Source organism: Aulonocara sp. 'chitande type north' Nkhata Bay, linkage group LG6 (assembly GCF_057382095.1).
Source record: "Aulonocara sp. 'chitande type north' Nkhata Bay isolate Kocher_YH1m ecotype deep benthic linkage group LG6, A_spYH_male_GT1.1, whole genome shotgun sequence".
In the NCBI taxonomy this organism is placed as follows: Eukaryota; Metazoa; Chordata; class Actinopteri; order Cichliformes; family Cichlidae; genus Aulonocara; species Aulonocara sp. 'chitande type north' Nkhata Bay.
Genome location: NC_141349.1, coordinates 25,104,326 through 25,120,697, shown reverse-complemented (window position 1 = coordinate 25,120,697; position 16,372 = coordinate 25,104,326). Strand labels below are relative to the sequence as shown.

General features: G+C 41.4%; 1 protein-coding gene across 4 annotated transcripts in view; it reads right to left on the bottom strand.

Annotated features, from left to right (window-relative positions):
• Positions 1–273: 273 nt before the first annotated feature.
• pds5a (PDS5 cohesin associated factor A) overlaps positions 274–16,372 on the bottom strand; it is a 31,743-nt gene continuing 15,644 nt past the window's right edge. For 2 of the 4 annotated variants that reach the window (XM_086295795.1, XM_086295796.1), the window contains exons 7-33: positions 16,247–16,327; positions 15,966–16,106; positions 13,847–13,962; positions 12,442–12,536; positions 12,179–12,324; positions 11,707–11,858; positions 11,001–11,114; positions 10,545–10,626; positions 10,403–10,451; positions 9,445–9,584; positions 9,000–9,115; positions 8,391–8,496; positions 8,119–8,279; positions 7,777–7,900; positions 7,475–7,633; positions 7,263–7,331; positions 6,999–7,135; positions 6,739–6,862; positions 6,433–6,637; positions 5,813–5,927; positions 5,480–5,612; positions 5,113–5,232; positions 4,663–4,725; positions 4,355–4,503; positions 4,183–4,270; positions 3,835–4,103; positions 274–2,374 (exon numbers count right to left, since the gene is read on the bottom strand). In XM_086295795.1, the coding sequence (XP_086151921.1) occupies positions 2,371–2,374; positions 3,835–4,103; positions 4,183–4,270; positions 4,355–4,503; positions 4,663–4,725; positions 5,113–5,232; positions 5,480–5,612; positions 5,813–5,927; positions 6,433–6,637; positions 6,739–6,862; positions 6,999–7,135; positions 7,263–7,331; positions 7,475–7,633; positions 7,777–7,900; positions 8,119–8,279; positions 8,391–8,496; positions 9,000–9,115; positions 9,445–9,584; positions 10,403–10,451; positions 10,545–10,626; positions 11,001–11,114; positions 11,707–11,858; positions 12,179–12,324; positions 12,442–12,536; positions 13,847–13,962; positions 15,966–16,106; positions 16,247–16,327 (3,258 nt within the window). In that variant the 3' untranslated portion in view covers positions 274–2,370. Of the gene's footprint in view, positions 2,375–3,830; positions 4,104–4,182; positions 4,271–4,354; positions 4,504–4,662; positions 4,726–5,112; positions 5,233–5,479; positions 5,613–5,812; positions 5,928–6,432; positions 6,638–6,738; positions 6,863–6,998; positions 7,136–7,262; positions 7,332–7,474; positions 7,634–7,776; positions 7,901–8,118; positions 8,280–8,390; positions 8,497–8,999; positions 9,116–9,444; positions 9,585–10,402; positions 10,452–10,544; positions 10,627–11,000; positions 11,115–11,706; positions 11,859–12,178; positions 12,325–12,441; positions 12,537–13,846; positions 13,963–15,965; positions 16,107–16,246; positions 16,328–16,372 lie in introns of those variants that run through there. The other 2 variants (XM_086295798.1, XM_086295797.1) reach the window with 2 other exon arrangements.

Here is a 16,372-nt window from a genome sequence, read left to right as displayed (position 1 = left end):
TTTATTTTGATTTGGCCAGATGATGCAGTGGGTGTTTGTTTGGTTTAACACCCCTCTCCTACACTCTTGGATCTCACAGGACTCATTCTATATAATCAGACACCTGGAACTTCTGATGGGGAAAGCCACCAAGCACCACCCAGTTTGGCGTTACACTGGTAGGGAACCAAAGCCCTACCGAACACGTTGATGGAAAGCGAATGGAATTTTTTTTCAGACATTTGAGAGGAAGATTCTGATGAGTGACATTAAGGATTTGGGTTTGCAGTGCTGTTTTATTTTTTTATTTTTTTTTTAACCATACGCACATCCTCGGCCACAGATTGAGGATCTGCTCATTAACATAACCAATAGGAGGCGGCGCTGTACACTTTATTGCTGATCCAGTCAATCAAAGGCTTTGGCCATATATACAGGTATATAGGTGATGTCCTATATTCCCAAACATGCTTTACTACACAGCCAAATAAAACACTCACTGAGGTCGTCTTTGAACTATGTCTTCTAGGTAGTAAAAGAGGCTGGAACTCCTCTGTTATTCTATGAAGTAAAATAGCAGACCTGGGAAGTGTTTTCACATATTTTTGATTTTGAGGTACATGGACTGTAAAAACATGTTTGGCATTTAGAGAAAGGGTGTAGATGCATCCCCACACAAGGGGCCATTCTGTTTTTAATAAAGGAATTATTTTGCTTAACCTCCAGCTCAGTCCCTACCAGCACAGCAGTGTATTACACTGCAACATGGAGTTAATGTGCAGCAGTCTTTGCTCACAATGGGGGGAAAAAAAAGGAAGTTCATAGGCAGGCAGAATGCACACGCCATCTCCCTTACTTGTAAATAGCTGGGTTTGGTTCTTAATAAAGAGCCATCTTATCACTAGAGTGCACCATTGATGGCTGGATCGAATATTTTCTAAGAAAAAGACAAAAACGGACACCCTCCCCAGTCTTCCTCATGATGTACAATATTGCACGATTACAAGCATAGAAAAGGGGCCTGTTGCATCTCAGTTTCTCCATTTGGGTTGAGACTTATTTTTTTTTCCTTGTCCTCGGAAGCAAGCATCCGCAGTATAAAAAGCATGGTTATTTATTGTGACAGTGTCATGTTTCTTTGAATAAAAAAAAGAAAAGAAAAAAAAGTGGAAAAATCACCTGTTTTTGAAATCTGCACTTCCAAAACACAGGCATAGAGACAAACGCACTGCACCATAACATCTAAAAGCATTTATTTTTTTTTTCTTTTTGGAAAAAATTAAATATGATCATGAGTATAGGCATATTTAGTCCCCGTCATCAACACAACCCACATGGCATCCACTCACTCGATGCTTAAAAATCAGGAATAACCCAACAGAAAACTGACAAAAGTACAAAAAATATTCAATCATAAAAGATGAACAAAAACCTGAACACATACTTGGATAGTTATATATCATTTATGCAATCCAAAGTGACGTACTTCAGAAGTAAAAAAAAGAAAAAAGAAAACAAAAGTCATTAAAACCCAGCTCATTTTCAGAGCCTCTGACATGTCCAGGGCACGAGGCAGCGAGCAGAGCTGGGAGCACAGTATCCAGAAATGCTTGACCGCTTAATTTTGTCCATTTACACGCACTGGAAATAAATCAAAAGGCCTTTAAAAGCATTACTGGTGTCACTTGAGAAGCACCTGCAAGTTTCTAACTGGCCTTGTGATGCTATAAACAAGCAAAAGCACCTAAACATACCAAAGTTAGAAACCTAAACTTACCAAAGTGTATAAAATTTTGGTGCCGGTACGTCTGTTAAACGCATCAGGTGTTCCCATATTTAAGCCAACTGCTGCAAAGATTTTAACTGTTTTCACTTAGATATTCAAAAAGTTTTCAGTGGAAAGTTACACAGGCATATTTACAAAATATAACTGTGTAAAAAACCGATGAGAAAAAAAATATAATAAAAAAAAAATACTGTGCAACTCAGACACAAAGAGGAAGAGGTCAAGAGACGTACAGTAGGATTTTCCCAGGGGATTTAATAAGCAACAATCATAACCAGATTAAATCGGCTGTAAAATATCCATCCTGTTTTTTCTTAAAAATGGCTCCACAAAAGAAGCAAAGAGCAACAAACACAAAGGAAAAAAATAACATGATTCTGAGTAAGACCTACATACAATGAGCTTCAAATCATGACTACAAGGTAAAACCTTCTAGAGTGTGTGTGTGTTTGTGTGTGTGCCTGTGTGTGTGTTTTAAGAAAGGTCCATAATGTATCCAGGAAAGCTGTAAGAGTCAGAGGAGCTTGTACGCAGGGTTGGGAGGATATAAGGAAGAGTCTGGCCCAGTCTCTACAGTCTTGGTTTCACCTTCAGTGGTTTCCTCTTTACCTGAAAGACGAAGTTTTGAGTCAGTGTCGGCGCAATCATCATCATCATCATCATCATCAACGTAACATGTACACAAATCCTTAGATAATATTTAGGTTGTTCCTTTAAATCAGGGATCTCCCCAAGAGTTCATCAACTTGTACAAACATCTGTAAAAACTAAAAGGTCAATTCTGAGCAACATCTCAGTAGTGATCACTTTGTAATGCAGGTTGCCCCTAAAACCTGTAGGAACAGTAATCACTTTCAGACCACAGGAATATTTTCATTACCCCAGAGGAGGGTTTTTAAAGCTCCTACATCAGAGTAGGCACTCTCTGCACCGACAGACTGTACAGTGGCGTTACATTAGTGACTCCTTTGCAAAAATCAAAACTGCCATTTTGAAAGCCAGTGATGAGGGATATAGCTACACAAAGAACCCCATAAACCAACAAAAACAAAAACAGGTATACCATCACTTCCACATCCTCCATTGTTGTGTTCATGTCACACACAAATTATGTCACAGGACTTTCAGATAATGGAAAATGACCAAAACCGAGGGAGATAGACTTAAGCCAAGTAGGTATTGGTGGAAAAGGGCTGCAAATGGACATTTTAAGTATAAAGTTGCCGTTCATTTTGCTAGGTACACATGCTCAGTTTCTCATAAACTCAAATCTCTTATCAGTCAATCACTTGTTAGCAACTCAGTCCATTTAGGGAATGCAGACATGGTCACCACAACCTGCTAAGGTTTAAAGTGAGCATCAAAAAGTGGAAGAGAGGTGATTCAAGGGATTCAACATGGTATGGTCCATGGTATGAGTATTTTAGAAGCTGCTGATCTACTGGGATTTACAGGGAATGATCCCAGAAAATATCCAGCGAACAAAAGTTCTCTGGGAGAAAATACTTTGTTGATGCCAGAGGTCAGAGGGGAATAACCAGAAGGCTGTGAGCTGACAGGAAGGCAGCAATAACTGTGCATACCTCATTACAACCAAGGTATGCAGACGAGCATCTCTAAACACACAAGTTTGACTTTAAAGCAGATGGTGTATAGCAGGAGAAGACCACACCGGGTGCCACTCCTGTGAGCCAAGAACAGAAAACTGAGGCTGCAGATCACACATGTCACCAATACTGGACAGCACAAAACTGAGGCTTAATTTCTGCTGCCACACTGGGAAGGTCGGGGTCAGAATTTGGTGTAAATACCATGAAAGTATCTATCTTGGCTTGTATTATGTTTCAGGCTGCTGGTGGTGGTGTAATCATGTGGGGAGTACTTTCTTGTAGCACTCTGGGCTCCTTAGTACACACAGAGCATTATAGCACCCTCTGATGGCTGCTTCCAGCAGGGTCAAGGGCCATGTCACAAAGCTTAATGAAAATGAGTTCACTGTACTCAAATGGCCTCCACGATCACCAGATCTGAATCCAGCAAACCACGTTCCTCTCATTCTCAGACCTCACCTCTGCAGGTCAATCTGTCTCTTTGTCCCTTCGTCATTCTGCTGCTGCTGTTTTGACATCTTGATGTTGATTGACTCTGCAGACGGGTTCGAGTTGGGGTCAGCTGCCCTTTTCCTGCCTCTGCTGGTTCCACCCCCCACTGGTGCCGCTCCTCCCTCTTTGTCAGCTGCTACTGGAGCAGCAGCAGCTGATTTAGGCGGGCGACCACGTCGTTTGACAGGCGACGCTTCTGTCCCGGCATCGGGAGCTGCTTTCTGACTGGGCTCGACCTGGGAAACGGCAATAAGAGTTCAGTTGAGTAAAATCAGTGCTTAAACGCAGGAATGTGTAGTTCCCACGTGAGATTACCTTCTTCACCTCTTCAGCCTTGATGACTGGGTTCTCATTGTTTTCCTGTGCTCTGCTCTCTGATGACTCAATGGTAGAGCTGCTGTTACTGCGAGACGCAGAGAGTGTCAGTGATAACGGAAACTTTATGTCTAAGAGCGAGCGCCTGTAGCATCTGTGTCTGCGTGCTTACCTGTTCTTGTTGATTGTTGAGCTCAGAGGAGAGGAGTTGGTGCTGGTGTTACTGGTTGTGTCTGAAGCTGTGGTGGTCTTGGTGAAGATCCTCCTCCCTGGTACCGTCAGAGGCTTGTTCACTGCTCCTAACACAGGAGCTGGTTTGGGCTACATAGTGAAAGAGAATTCAGCTTTCTGTGCTCAGAATAACATGGAAAAAATTTTAAACCTCTTAGCTCCACATCATGACTCAAATTTAGAGTTTACTGGCAAACTGTGGGTAACAAGCCTAATGTAACGTAACAAGCCTCGGTGTCGTGCATTTACCTTTCCAGTGAGCAGCATTTGTCTCATTTCTGCCGTCAAATACTCTTTATCGTTTTTGAAGTCCTGTTGAAAGAAATTAAAAACAAGACAACTGATCACCGTAAACCCAAAACATAAATAAGGTCATGATTTAGATTCCTAACTGCACATAAGCACAATTTCCCAGCTCTATACCAGCATGAATCACTTTCCATCCCCAGAGTCAAACAGCTCGATTAGCTGAGATGACCAAATGTGTCCAACCCTAACCATTTTCCTGTGTGTGTGTGTGAGACACATATCTTTGTGGGGACCAAAAATTGGAAGTTTACTATGCTTGTGGGGACAAACAGCCTTTATGGTGAGAAAATAAGGGCTGTTCCCCTGAATTTGAAGACTCAAAATGTGGTTTTAGTGTCAGGGTTACAATTAGGTTACAGTTAGGAAAACGCTAAGGTGTGTGTGTGTGACCTTGTCCTGTATGAGGAAGAACTTGGAGGGTAAGACAGGCTCTTTCGGACAATCCAGGTGACACGCAGTGCTCTTGTTGGCGATCACGAAGAGAGCGACGTCACAGACAATGTACAGTTTCTGTAATCACAACATGAAAGAAAGCCATTCAGTTGCCCGATTGCTAAACACACTGTCTGCCCAATAATGCAGAATCCAAAGATTTTACTTTGTAATTTTAAAGAACAGGAATGACTCAAATTTATAGTTTACTGGCAAACTGTAAATGCAATTCAAAGTATTAACTCTATTATATAAACTACACTGGATGTCCAGTCAAATGTTTTTAAATGTTAAAATGCAAAACTGTAGTAACACTATTACATACCTCGTTGGCCTTTGCGTCATCAGGACACTGAGCATCCTTGGTTTGTTTGATATTTTCTACCATCTTCCTAAGAAAGGCATGACTGTTGTTCTCATTCTTGGTCATCAGCACTTCAAGCATGAACCACAGGCATCTATATATGAACACACACACACACACACACACACACACACACACACACACACACACAATAAATATTCTTTATGCCACAGCTGTACGATCATCACTTATGTGTATTCACTGGACTTTATAATAGAACAAAAGAGCAATTTAGAAATAAGAGCATTTTTGGAAAGGCAGTCACAGCAGGAGGCTAAATCAAAACACACTCACTCTTTGATGTCTTTGAGCTGCTCATATTCATGCGGTTTTGTGAAGTCTGGGTCATGAGCCAGCAGGTGGATCATGTAAGGAACCACATACTCAGGAAGAAGAGAGACAAGTTTTTCTGAGGAGAAAGAGACAATAGCTAATTTTAATGCGTGTGAGTAACTTTCTATGTCCCCTTTTTCAATGTGGGAAAAAGAAAACGCCAGGTGAAATGTTACTTCCTGAATAAGTATCTCAATAAATCTCAGCCAACAATACTGGTACTTTTTCTGTGATGCTGTGTTTGAATTAGAAAAGCCAAACATAAAACTGTAAAATGACCTTTGGCAGGACAAAAACAAAGCTGTTCTGAATGCTGTAATAAAAACAAACCAACAAATAACCATTATCATCATGTTTCTCTCTTCTGTTTGATGCTTTTTTAATTATGCAGTGACTTAACAACATCTGACTAAAGTATTTATTCCAAAAGCTGTTTTTCCAACTGACTCAAAAGCCTAATATTAACATGACATTAGTAACAATTTGTACTACATTTGGATTAAACGATCCTCTTTCATCATCTAAACTGCCATCTAAGAAAGAGCACATTAAAAACTGATGTTTCGGTGTAGAGAACTGACCCTGAGCGAGGGGGTTTTGTTTGATGTACTCTCTGCGGACGGAGATGTTTTTGAGGAGGCACTGTCGGGCATGTGCGCGGCGCTCCTTCACCGGGTCCTTGGCGCACAGAGCGAACACAGCCAGGTATTCGAGGGGCAGCAGCAATTTCACAAGAGCCAGGTGCAACTTCTGTGCAAAGATCTGACGAACCTGGTAGCACTCGTCCTGCACGGAGGAACAAACCGCGTCAGTGGATATGAAGTTTTTTTTTTTACTTTTTCATCGATGACAGAGGCACTAAAGTCTGATATGAAGGTGAGACTTGCATTGATAACGAGGCCACACAGCTGAAACTGCTCAGGTGTGATGATTTCATGGTAACACGGCTCTTGTGCCAACTTCATAATGGCTCCACCTGCAGCCAGCCTCAGACGGGACATGTCCGATTTACTGTCAGGAGTAGGAAAAAACAACCGGTCACCTCAAAACATGAGCCAAGAAAAATTAAGGTCTCCATCCAAAGCACTCCCACACATATGACTTTTAACATCCGTCACTCAGCAAAGGGACCTCCAGCCCCAGGTACCTGATCTTCTTCTGCTCTGTGAGGTCTCCTTCGCTGACCAACATGGCTGACAGCAGGCGCAGGGTGGAGTTCGCTGACTTGGATTGGTTGTTCTTCATTCCTAGTAACCAACGCACGAGCAGTTTGATGGCCTGAACCTTTGGGAACAGAAATTTAAAAAGAGAAAGATCCTTGTTATAAAGATTGTTTTTAAAATATAATGAGACAAAAAGTTTTGATGAAGAACCTCAAACAGACTGTATTACAACTGAAATCACCTCTTACCTTAGCAAGAACTTCCGGTGAGACTTCCTCATCAGTGGTCCACAGTTTTCCATTCTTGTTTCCTACCGACTGAAGTAACAAAGGCACAAGCCAATCAGATTTTCACTTTTTCTTTTTGTGCGCGTGCGTACACACACACACACACACACACACACGCACGCACGCACGCACGCACACACACTTCTTGCCTACATACAGGGGTCTTCACTTACCCGGTCATTCATGAGCAAGTCCTTCACGATGAAGTTGGCAACAATGGATTTCATTGGGGAAGCAAACTGATCTGGAGCCAGCATGGAGATATGGCCCAAGGACACGAGAGGCGTGATGAGCTGCTCTGGGACGTCTGCGTTCAGACTACGTGACAGAGGCTGGAAGAAGAAACAAACGGTGTAAATACATCAATACAAAGAAAGGAAAGATGACAAAATGTTTGAATAAAGCAGCCACATATTTGATATGCAATCGAGGTGATGTAAAATCATACGATTGCTCAAGTGGAATAATTGAATACCTCAAAAATCTGTGCCAGCTGCACTTCCTTGTTGTTGAAGATGGCATGAATACAGTGAACAGCCTGCTTGGCCTGGTGAGGGGTGCCCCGCTTGGCCTTCTGATGCAAGATAGGAATCAGAGTCCTGATGGACAAACAAGAACAAGCGATTAAAGACCAACACAGCTAATTTTGTAATTTGTTTTAACCCCTAACTTAGCATCTTCAAATGTATAGTGCTGTTATTTAATGATTTACCATTGGTGAAGCACCGATAAGTGAGTATATTGAAAGTAAAGGCACATCTCTTGAAACGTAAAGACTCCTGGCGCATTTACGTCTCTGTAAATTTATGTCACTTACGATCTTATCTGCTGTAATTCCGTCTCGATCTTCTGCCCAGTGTTTCTGAAAATCTGGATGGCTGCCTCTGCAACTTTGTCATCCTCCATCTTCAAACACTGGAGCAGAGACTCGTAGGTCTCTGCCGAGTGAAATGCGGTGGGGTGGGTGAAAGACAGAACCTGGAAACAGAGAAGGAAATGTTTTCTAAGCAGCATCATACAGGTATTTTGTTCTTCTTATTATTGTGTGCTGACGATTTGATTTCAGTACACTTTGGTGACAGCATGTACCTTGAGTAGCTCCAGTCCTGAGCGGATGGCTGTATCAGGGGTAACACCTTCCTCATCATCATCAGCTGTGCCCTCAATAGACTTGTTCAACAGCTTTACCAGAGCACTAAAGTAAAAGATGAAACACAGATTATTACTACTCCTATATTAAGCAAATTTATGTCCAAATTTGTTTGGTTACAGCTTCAGGAAGTAAAAAGGGTTGAGTAGAAACTGTTAGACTGCAAAGCATGAGAAGTAAAAGTCATTCAGTACATGTGTTTATTCAGAATGGTGTTTTTCCACAATGAAGAAAGGGTTAAACTTATGCCCTGCCAGAGGCCTGCAGTTACACCTTATCGCCACTAGGTGTCTCAGTGAATGAGGAAAGTCTGTCTATGGTAAAGTGTTACACAATGACAGAGACAAAGCTAGGGCATGAAGCAGTCTGAGTGAGGGGAAGAGACACACTGCTAGTCATACAACTACCTGTTTTGGAGACTATACAAAAACACACTGGTTTACTGTGATCCAGTTTACTGGAATCAGAGTTTAAACTTAAACACATGTTAACATCTTAGCTCTGTTTTGAGTCTGTTCCATCAGTGTTCACATGTGAATTTTTCTGACCTGATGGCTTCAGAGTCGATGTGAACAGGAGCAATACGCTCCAACAGGAACTTCACCATCTCCAGGAACGGGTTAGTGGGCTGTTTGGGGAACGTCAACTTCCGAGTGATTTCCCTCTGCAGAGAGTATAAACAGCATCATAACATCTTAATACTTGTCATTCTGTGCATGTTATTATGCATGCACATTCACAGCAAGTCATGTATTATTAAAACTCTGGTTAAGAGGGGAAAAAGTAAACCTAGCAGTTATTTTGCTCTCTATCACAGTTCAAGACTGAAATCTGTCACAGAAATCTGCATTTTCTTTGACTGACTGGACCTTTAATTGAAAAATAAAGTTGTTTTGGTTATTTCGTGCTTTTGGTCTGATACATTCAAACTAACAGCACTGAAATTAGGGACCAAACCATTAAAGAGAGGAGGCATCAAACATGTCATCTCACCACACAAATCTCAGCTTGTTTGCAGGAGCACGTCGGACTGATGAGCATCTCCAGCTGAACTCGGAGCTTCTCATCCTCACCGAGTACCTGATTGAACTTCTTCATGAAGTCCTGAGCTTTCCCAGCATCTGGGAGGTTCTCTGAAAACACAAGGCAGAGTTATAATAGGCGGTAAGTTATGCACCTAAAGAATTCAAGCTGACCCACTGGATTATCCATCATATACCCACAGACTGCAACAATGACACCTTGACATGAGGACTGGTGTGGCCGAGAGACAAATATTGACCCCATGATTTGTGAACAACACGCTTGGACATATTAAGCAACCATGACAACACTATTTGCATTTATTTAAAGAATAGTGATATTGTGCTATATATACACAAATACACACTGTTTCAATGGTGGATACTAGGACTAATACTGGGCCAAAGTTTCAAATAAAAAAATGCAAATAATCAGGGTAAAAAGCTCAGGTTTCAAACTGCTTTAAACACTCGTCTAGTTTCTGACAGTTTTTCTAGTCTTGGCTCTGTGTGATGTAAAAGAGAGAGCCTGTCTTTAATGTGAACACATCTCCGGCTGTGAGTAAATGGTAAATGAACTGGTTCGTATATGGTGCTTTTCTCCTTTACCTGAGCACTTTAAGCACTTTATACAACATGCATCACTCACCCATTAACACCCTAATGAAAGCATCATAGAGGAACTTGGGGTTCAGTATCTTGCCCAAGGATACAGGCTGAAGCCGCCAGTGATCAAACTACCAACCTTCCAATTAGAAGATGACCTGGTAAGCTACAGCCAGGAGGTAGGTTATTAGTGTGAGGACAAATAACCCACTTGCTGCTCAAACCGTGCTTATGAGGGGCAACCAATCAAAGAAAGACGATTTAAAGAGAAGCTGGCCTTAAAGAACAAGGACCTGTCTAGTGTTTGTGTGTATGCAACTTACTGGCAATACTCATCAACTTCCCAAACATTGCTGTGTTGTTGGCCTCAGACTAAGAGAAAGGGAGAGAGAGAAAAAGAACCAGGTTATAGTTTTAAAGAATAGGAGGAACAGGTGATCAGTGCGTGTGTTTGCATAAATGTACCACTGGCAGCTTGTGGAGGTCAAGCAGCTCCTTGACGAGGCCTCTGAGCATGTTCTGACACTTCCACATCTCATTCAGGGCCCTGAAAGCAAAAATTAATTACACCAAGAGAGAAAAAAGTATTCAGTCTTGTTATGCTTCTTTGAAGTCCACTTGTCTGCCGCCTGGGGCACATTTGTAAGTTGTGCATTGTAAAACAAATTATCTGCAGACAAGTCCACGCTGCCACAAAAAACAAAAACCAGACAGGCACACAGACATCCGCAAAGACCCTTACGGTTACCGCAAGATGATGAAATTTATGTCACATGTCACACAGACTCTACGGGACGCATACATGTGTAAAGAATAATCCAGGCAGTTTTATGGTGTGTGTAATATAAAAATATACTGGTCATTTTTCATTTGTACGTATCTATGATGATTTGATGGTGTCATTAGTGTGGGTTTACTGACTTGACAGCGTTCGTGTCCAGGCAGGCATACAGGTAGTAGAGGCATTTCATCTTCTCCTCTGTATCAAGATTGTGAGGGACCATGTACTGGGCAAAGATCTTCTCAACTAATAACCTGCAGGAAAGGAAGGAAGAATTGTTTGAAAACACAGAAAAATCAATAAATCAGCTAGGGTGCAAGTTTAAAGGCCTTCTCTGCTTTAAACACTACCCAGTAGTGGACAACTAGCCTTATTCTGCAACATTAATCCAGGAGAAAAACTCATTATCAAAAACACTGTAGGAAAACAGTTCCTTTAAAACACATCAGTCCTCTTAGCCTGCAGCAAAGACCTGGTGCTGTAAAGTGGTGCACTGAATTGGTCTGTCAGCCTCATTTCTGATTACCGGAGTTGCTGCTAAGGCTGGTCTGCAGGTCACAAGGTACAAATGCTCAAATATTTCACCTCAGTCCTCCTAACACAATTATCAATTAATTGAATCTAAAACTTATCCGCACTGTTTCTTTTCCTAAAAATGAAAAACAAAATAACTTCAGTACTTTTACTTTTTTGCCCTCGCAGATTCGCTTTTGCCTTTTAAAATGCAAATGAAATATAAACAAAACAAACAATAGAAAATAAAAAGTAAACCTCTTGGGTTTTGTGAATTTGATTCTTAGCAGCAGTAAATCATTAGTCCAATTTGTAAAGCCTGCATGTTCTCACTTGTCGTCGATGCTGTTCTGGTAGTAGATGTGCAGCAGTTTGTCTTTGATCCAGCTGATCTTTTGGGCAGACTCTTTTCCAGCCTCGTGGTGCAGACAGTATTTCTTGTAAAGCTGAGCCAGGCCCATCATGGCCTCCTTACGCACACGCCACTGCAGCAAGAGGGAGGAAAAGGGAAGAGAAAAAGATTAAAGATGAAAAAAATGTAATTAAGATTTTGGAAGTACATTATATTATTTCTTGTTTGATAAAGAAATTATGTTACATTCAGGGAAATTTCATCTCTTTTATGAACACTGTTATATGTTATACATAATTCACTTCATAAGGTCAATAACTACTGATGTTGGCACTAAAATTACACTATTGTTGCCATGACAACGTTAAGTGACAAGCCAATAAACCCACACGTCACTAGTTCTAATGTAACACATCCCCGTTACAATATCTGTACTACAAATATTTATCTTACCCTCTTGTCTAAGGTCCTTTCCCGTACAAAGCCTAACAGCTGGTCATTGACCAAGTTGAGGTCTTTTTTCCCAGCATTAATGATGGTGACGATGACATCATGACGAATGGCTTCCTCTGGGTCGTGGGAACGCACCTTCAAATACTCTGAGGGAATAAAGAATAATAAAGATAAGCAAGAATATTTCTGTTAAATCAAGATGAAAAACAGCAGGTTAAGACTGAAAGTGGAAAAACTCCCAAACACAAAAAAACAAAGCAAACCTGTCAGGTCTTTTGCCAAGTCTGGGTGGTTCATGAGGCAGTGGCTGGCAAACTTTACACACTCTAGCCTGACTGGTACATGGATGTCATTGAACCTGGAAACCAAAATACAGTTACACATAATTAATTTAATTAGGCATTAAACTTTGTAGGTAAAAGAAAAAGTGCCTCAGTAAAACTTAGTAAATAAGACTGATGAGGCCTACACTGTTTCCCCACACAGACTTTACATAGACAGGTCTCACAGGCACCAAAGAATAATTGGCCACTTATTTTAAGCATTTCTTTTCTTCTTTAAGTTTTTACACAGAAAACGCCCTCTCTGCAATAAAAGTACTAGAGGAAAATCCCCTCGCTATTATTTTTAAAGGTTAGTCACTGCTTATTAGTGAGCCTGTGCCCTTCCTGCCTTGTGTTTTCTCTGCTGTCTGACTCACTGGCCAAGTTGCTCTTGTGGTGGTCCTCACTATCGTTCGGTTAGATCACCAAAGATGACTACGTCCTGCTTGATGTGCTTCAACCCCACAGTCTTGGACTTACTGCAAGCTCAAACTAGAACGTTGGGTTACTTAATTCCTGGTTCTTTGATAACAGAGTCAGGTGTTTCACTGTGGGAATCGCCTTGGTGTGACCAACTACGGAAGTCACGATTCCCATAGTGAAACACAGAGCGAAGTTAGAAAAAGAACCTTTATTCAGCTGCCTCTAAATAGAGAGCTGAGTCCACCTCCTTACAGGACTCCTTAAATGAAGGGATCTTTGTTCTGCTCTGGACAGCTGCTGTAACCAGAACCAGGTAGAGCATTTTTGCATTCACCGCAACACCAAACGACCCAAGATTGGAGAGCAGAACAAGGACTTTCCATTACCGGGTGAAGTCCACTGAGTGTGGGAAACATTTGCTGTCCTTTGACCTTAATTATTATACTTCAAAATTAACTACCAAAACATGTGGCTTGCATACACACATGCACAGATAACCCCATCACCCCAACCCTCACCTGTCAACACCATGAATAGGATCCAAATCTGTAGGAAACCCAACTAGCAGGACAAATCTGTACACATTTTACTGATAGGTGAGCTGAGGTCACACTTTACACTGTTCACCAATTCTCCATTAATCTGAGCTCTTTTTGGAGCCAGGAAACTTTCCCTTTTCCCCCATTGTGCTAAATGGATAGACCAGTTCCCAACTAAAACACTACAGATCCAATTTATAGATAAATCATAAGATGACGGAAGTAAATTCACTTCTCTCTACATAACTTCTCCTTAACTAATATAATTGTAATAAAAATTACATTTTTGCAATAATGCCATCTCTTTACACGTTTCTGTGTCTCTCGTGACTGAATCGAGGCAGCTTAAAACATTACTTCATGTCTGTGTTGACGTCACCCACCGTCCTAGGAAGCACTGCCACAGCGGTCTGTTCTGCGAGGCCAGCTCAGAGTCTTTGGCCCCGAACAACTTTGCCAGCAACCGTACAACAGCAAGACGCTCCTCACCATCATTGCTCTGCAAACACAACACACACACACACTTATTTTTAATACCGGCTGCAGCTTTTATCTTGAAGCTGTTATTAATACTGTTCATATCTTGTGCTCAGACCCATTTCACATACTGCTGCACACACAGAGCAGCGCGTGTGTTTCAGCCACTCCCTTGAAGACAGTTTTATTTTAAAGTATGAATTTTTTTTCCCCACTTGTTGGTCACTCATTCTAACAGTATCTACAGAAACGGCTCAGTTATGACGGCAGACTCAATACAGAGGTGGCTTACTGTGATGGTGTAAAGGTACTGGGCACTCAAAGAGTCATGTCATGACCAAAAACGACTTCATACAAGAAAAGCTGGTCTTCAAAAACATCTGCGTGACAAACAAAACAACTGAGCATCTAACTAAGAAAAGGAAAAGTGAATGAAAGATAACAGACGAGTCATTACTCAGTGGTGATGCAAGATGAAACCTCAGTGATGCACTGATATCTCAGCCAAGAGTGCGTTTTGGCAGATATCGCCTTGCTGACTGATATCAAACATGACGAGGTTTACTGATGTCTGTGGCTGATGTTTATCGGCTCTACCACATGACTCTTGCTCTCGCTAAATTTTCAGAGCTCATTGGATGACCAACTGAAATATATTAAAGCAGGTCATATTTTATGATGAAGATTTCTTGTTCTAAAGAACAAGATCACAGAGCAAGCGACGGAAATCAGCTTTCGCTGAAGGGTGGCTGGCCTCTCCCTTAGGGTGATGAGTTCAGTTATTTGAGACATCCACATTGAAAGGAGTCAGTTAAGGTTTAACAAGGATGCCTCCCAGGTGAGGTGTTTTGGATATGTCCCACCGGGAGGTGGCCCAGGACATGCTGGAGAGATATCTCTCAACATGTCTGGCAACATCTGTGTGTTCCCCCAGATAAACTAGAGGTGGCTGGGGAGAGGGAGGTCTGGGCTTCTCTGCTTAGGCTGATGCTCCTGCAATTTGCCCCAGATAAGCAGAAGAAAATGGATGGATGGATGATTTTTAATAATAATAATAATAATAATAATAATAATAATAATAATAATGGATTGCATTTATATAGCGCTTTTCTAGGCACCCAAAGCGCTTTACAATGCCACTATTCATTCTCTCTTGCATTCACACACTGGTGGAGGCAGCTACAGTTGTAGCCACAGCTGCCCTGGGGCAGACTGACAGAAGCGAGGCTGCCATATCGCACCATCGGCCCCTCTGGCCAACACCAGTAGGCGGTAGGTGAAGTGTCTTGCCCAAGGACACAACGACCAGGAAAGACAGAGCTGGGGATCGAACTGGCAACCTTCCAGTTACAAGATGAGCTTCCCAACCCCCTGAACCACGGACGCCCACCACGGACGATTTTTAAGGAAAATGAACAGGATAAAATAAAGGTACCAGCTGCCAAATTGTGAACATAAGTACTCCCAAAGAGAGTCACAAATGGCTGCATTGATATGTAAAATTGCTGAACTCACAACGGTCAGTAAGAGAGAAAAGGTTTATGCAAAGAAATACTTTAATATTATTTATTTCATGCCTCCTTATGTGTTCTGAAAACCAGGTTTAATGAAATTATCAATATTTTCATATGAAGATTCTGCCACGTTATATTAGAGGAAGCAAACAAAGCCTTGGCCACTAGCCTCAAGCAGAACTGAGTGGCCAACAGAGGTCTGTAAGCTCACTTCTTTCTAAATCTAATTCAAACCATTAGCCTGCACTCCTCAAGGGACATGAAGGTAATGAATTACATTCTGCACAGGCCCCTTCTGGAGCCAGAAAAAGATTTATGCTACTTAAAAAACAAAAACAAATCTCATTAAGATGAATCTAGATTAGTCAAATACAGTCCTCCGCTTTTCCTTTAACCTTCAGTAAGTTGACAACCCATTAAACACCAACACCACAAAGGTTAAATAATATTAAAAATGCATACTGTTAATCAACAACAGGGTTAAAGTCTGTTTTGTGATTGTTGTCTTCACCTTAAGCTTGAACTCCAGCTGTGGCATGACAGAGGTAAGCAGCATAGGATCAATGGCAAACAGTTCCTGGATGAGGTCAAAGACGTGCTCTGATAAATCGCTGACTGATGACTTGCCCATCACTAAAACCTGATTGAAGAACTAAAGATGAAAAATAAAACACTGCATTAGATTAAAAAAAACAAAACGTTAGAGACACTGAAATTTAAACGAACCAAATACAAGGGAGAAGGTGCAAGTAAAACATTAAAATATGCAACTGAGTGCAGGACGCTACGCACATTTGCAATACATGTCTCGATGGTCTGGACAGTCCTCTTCAGCAGAGTCTTAGCAAGATCATATGCTTGCTTGTTCAGATTCTGTTCCAAAGAAGGTGAAAAATGAAAATTAAATCCGGTGAAGTG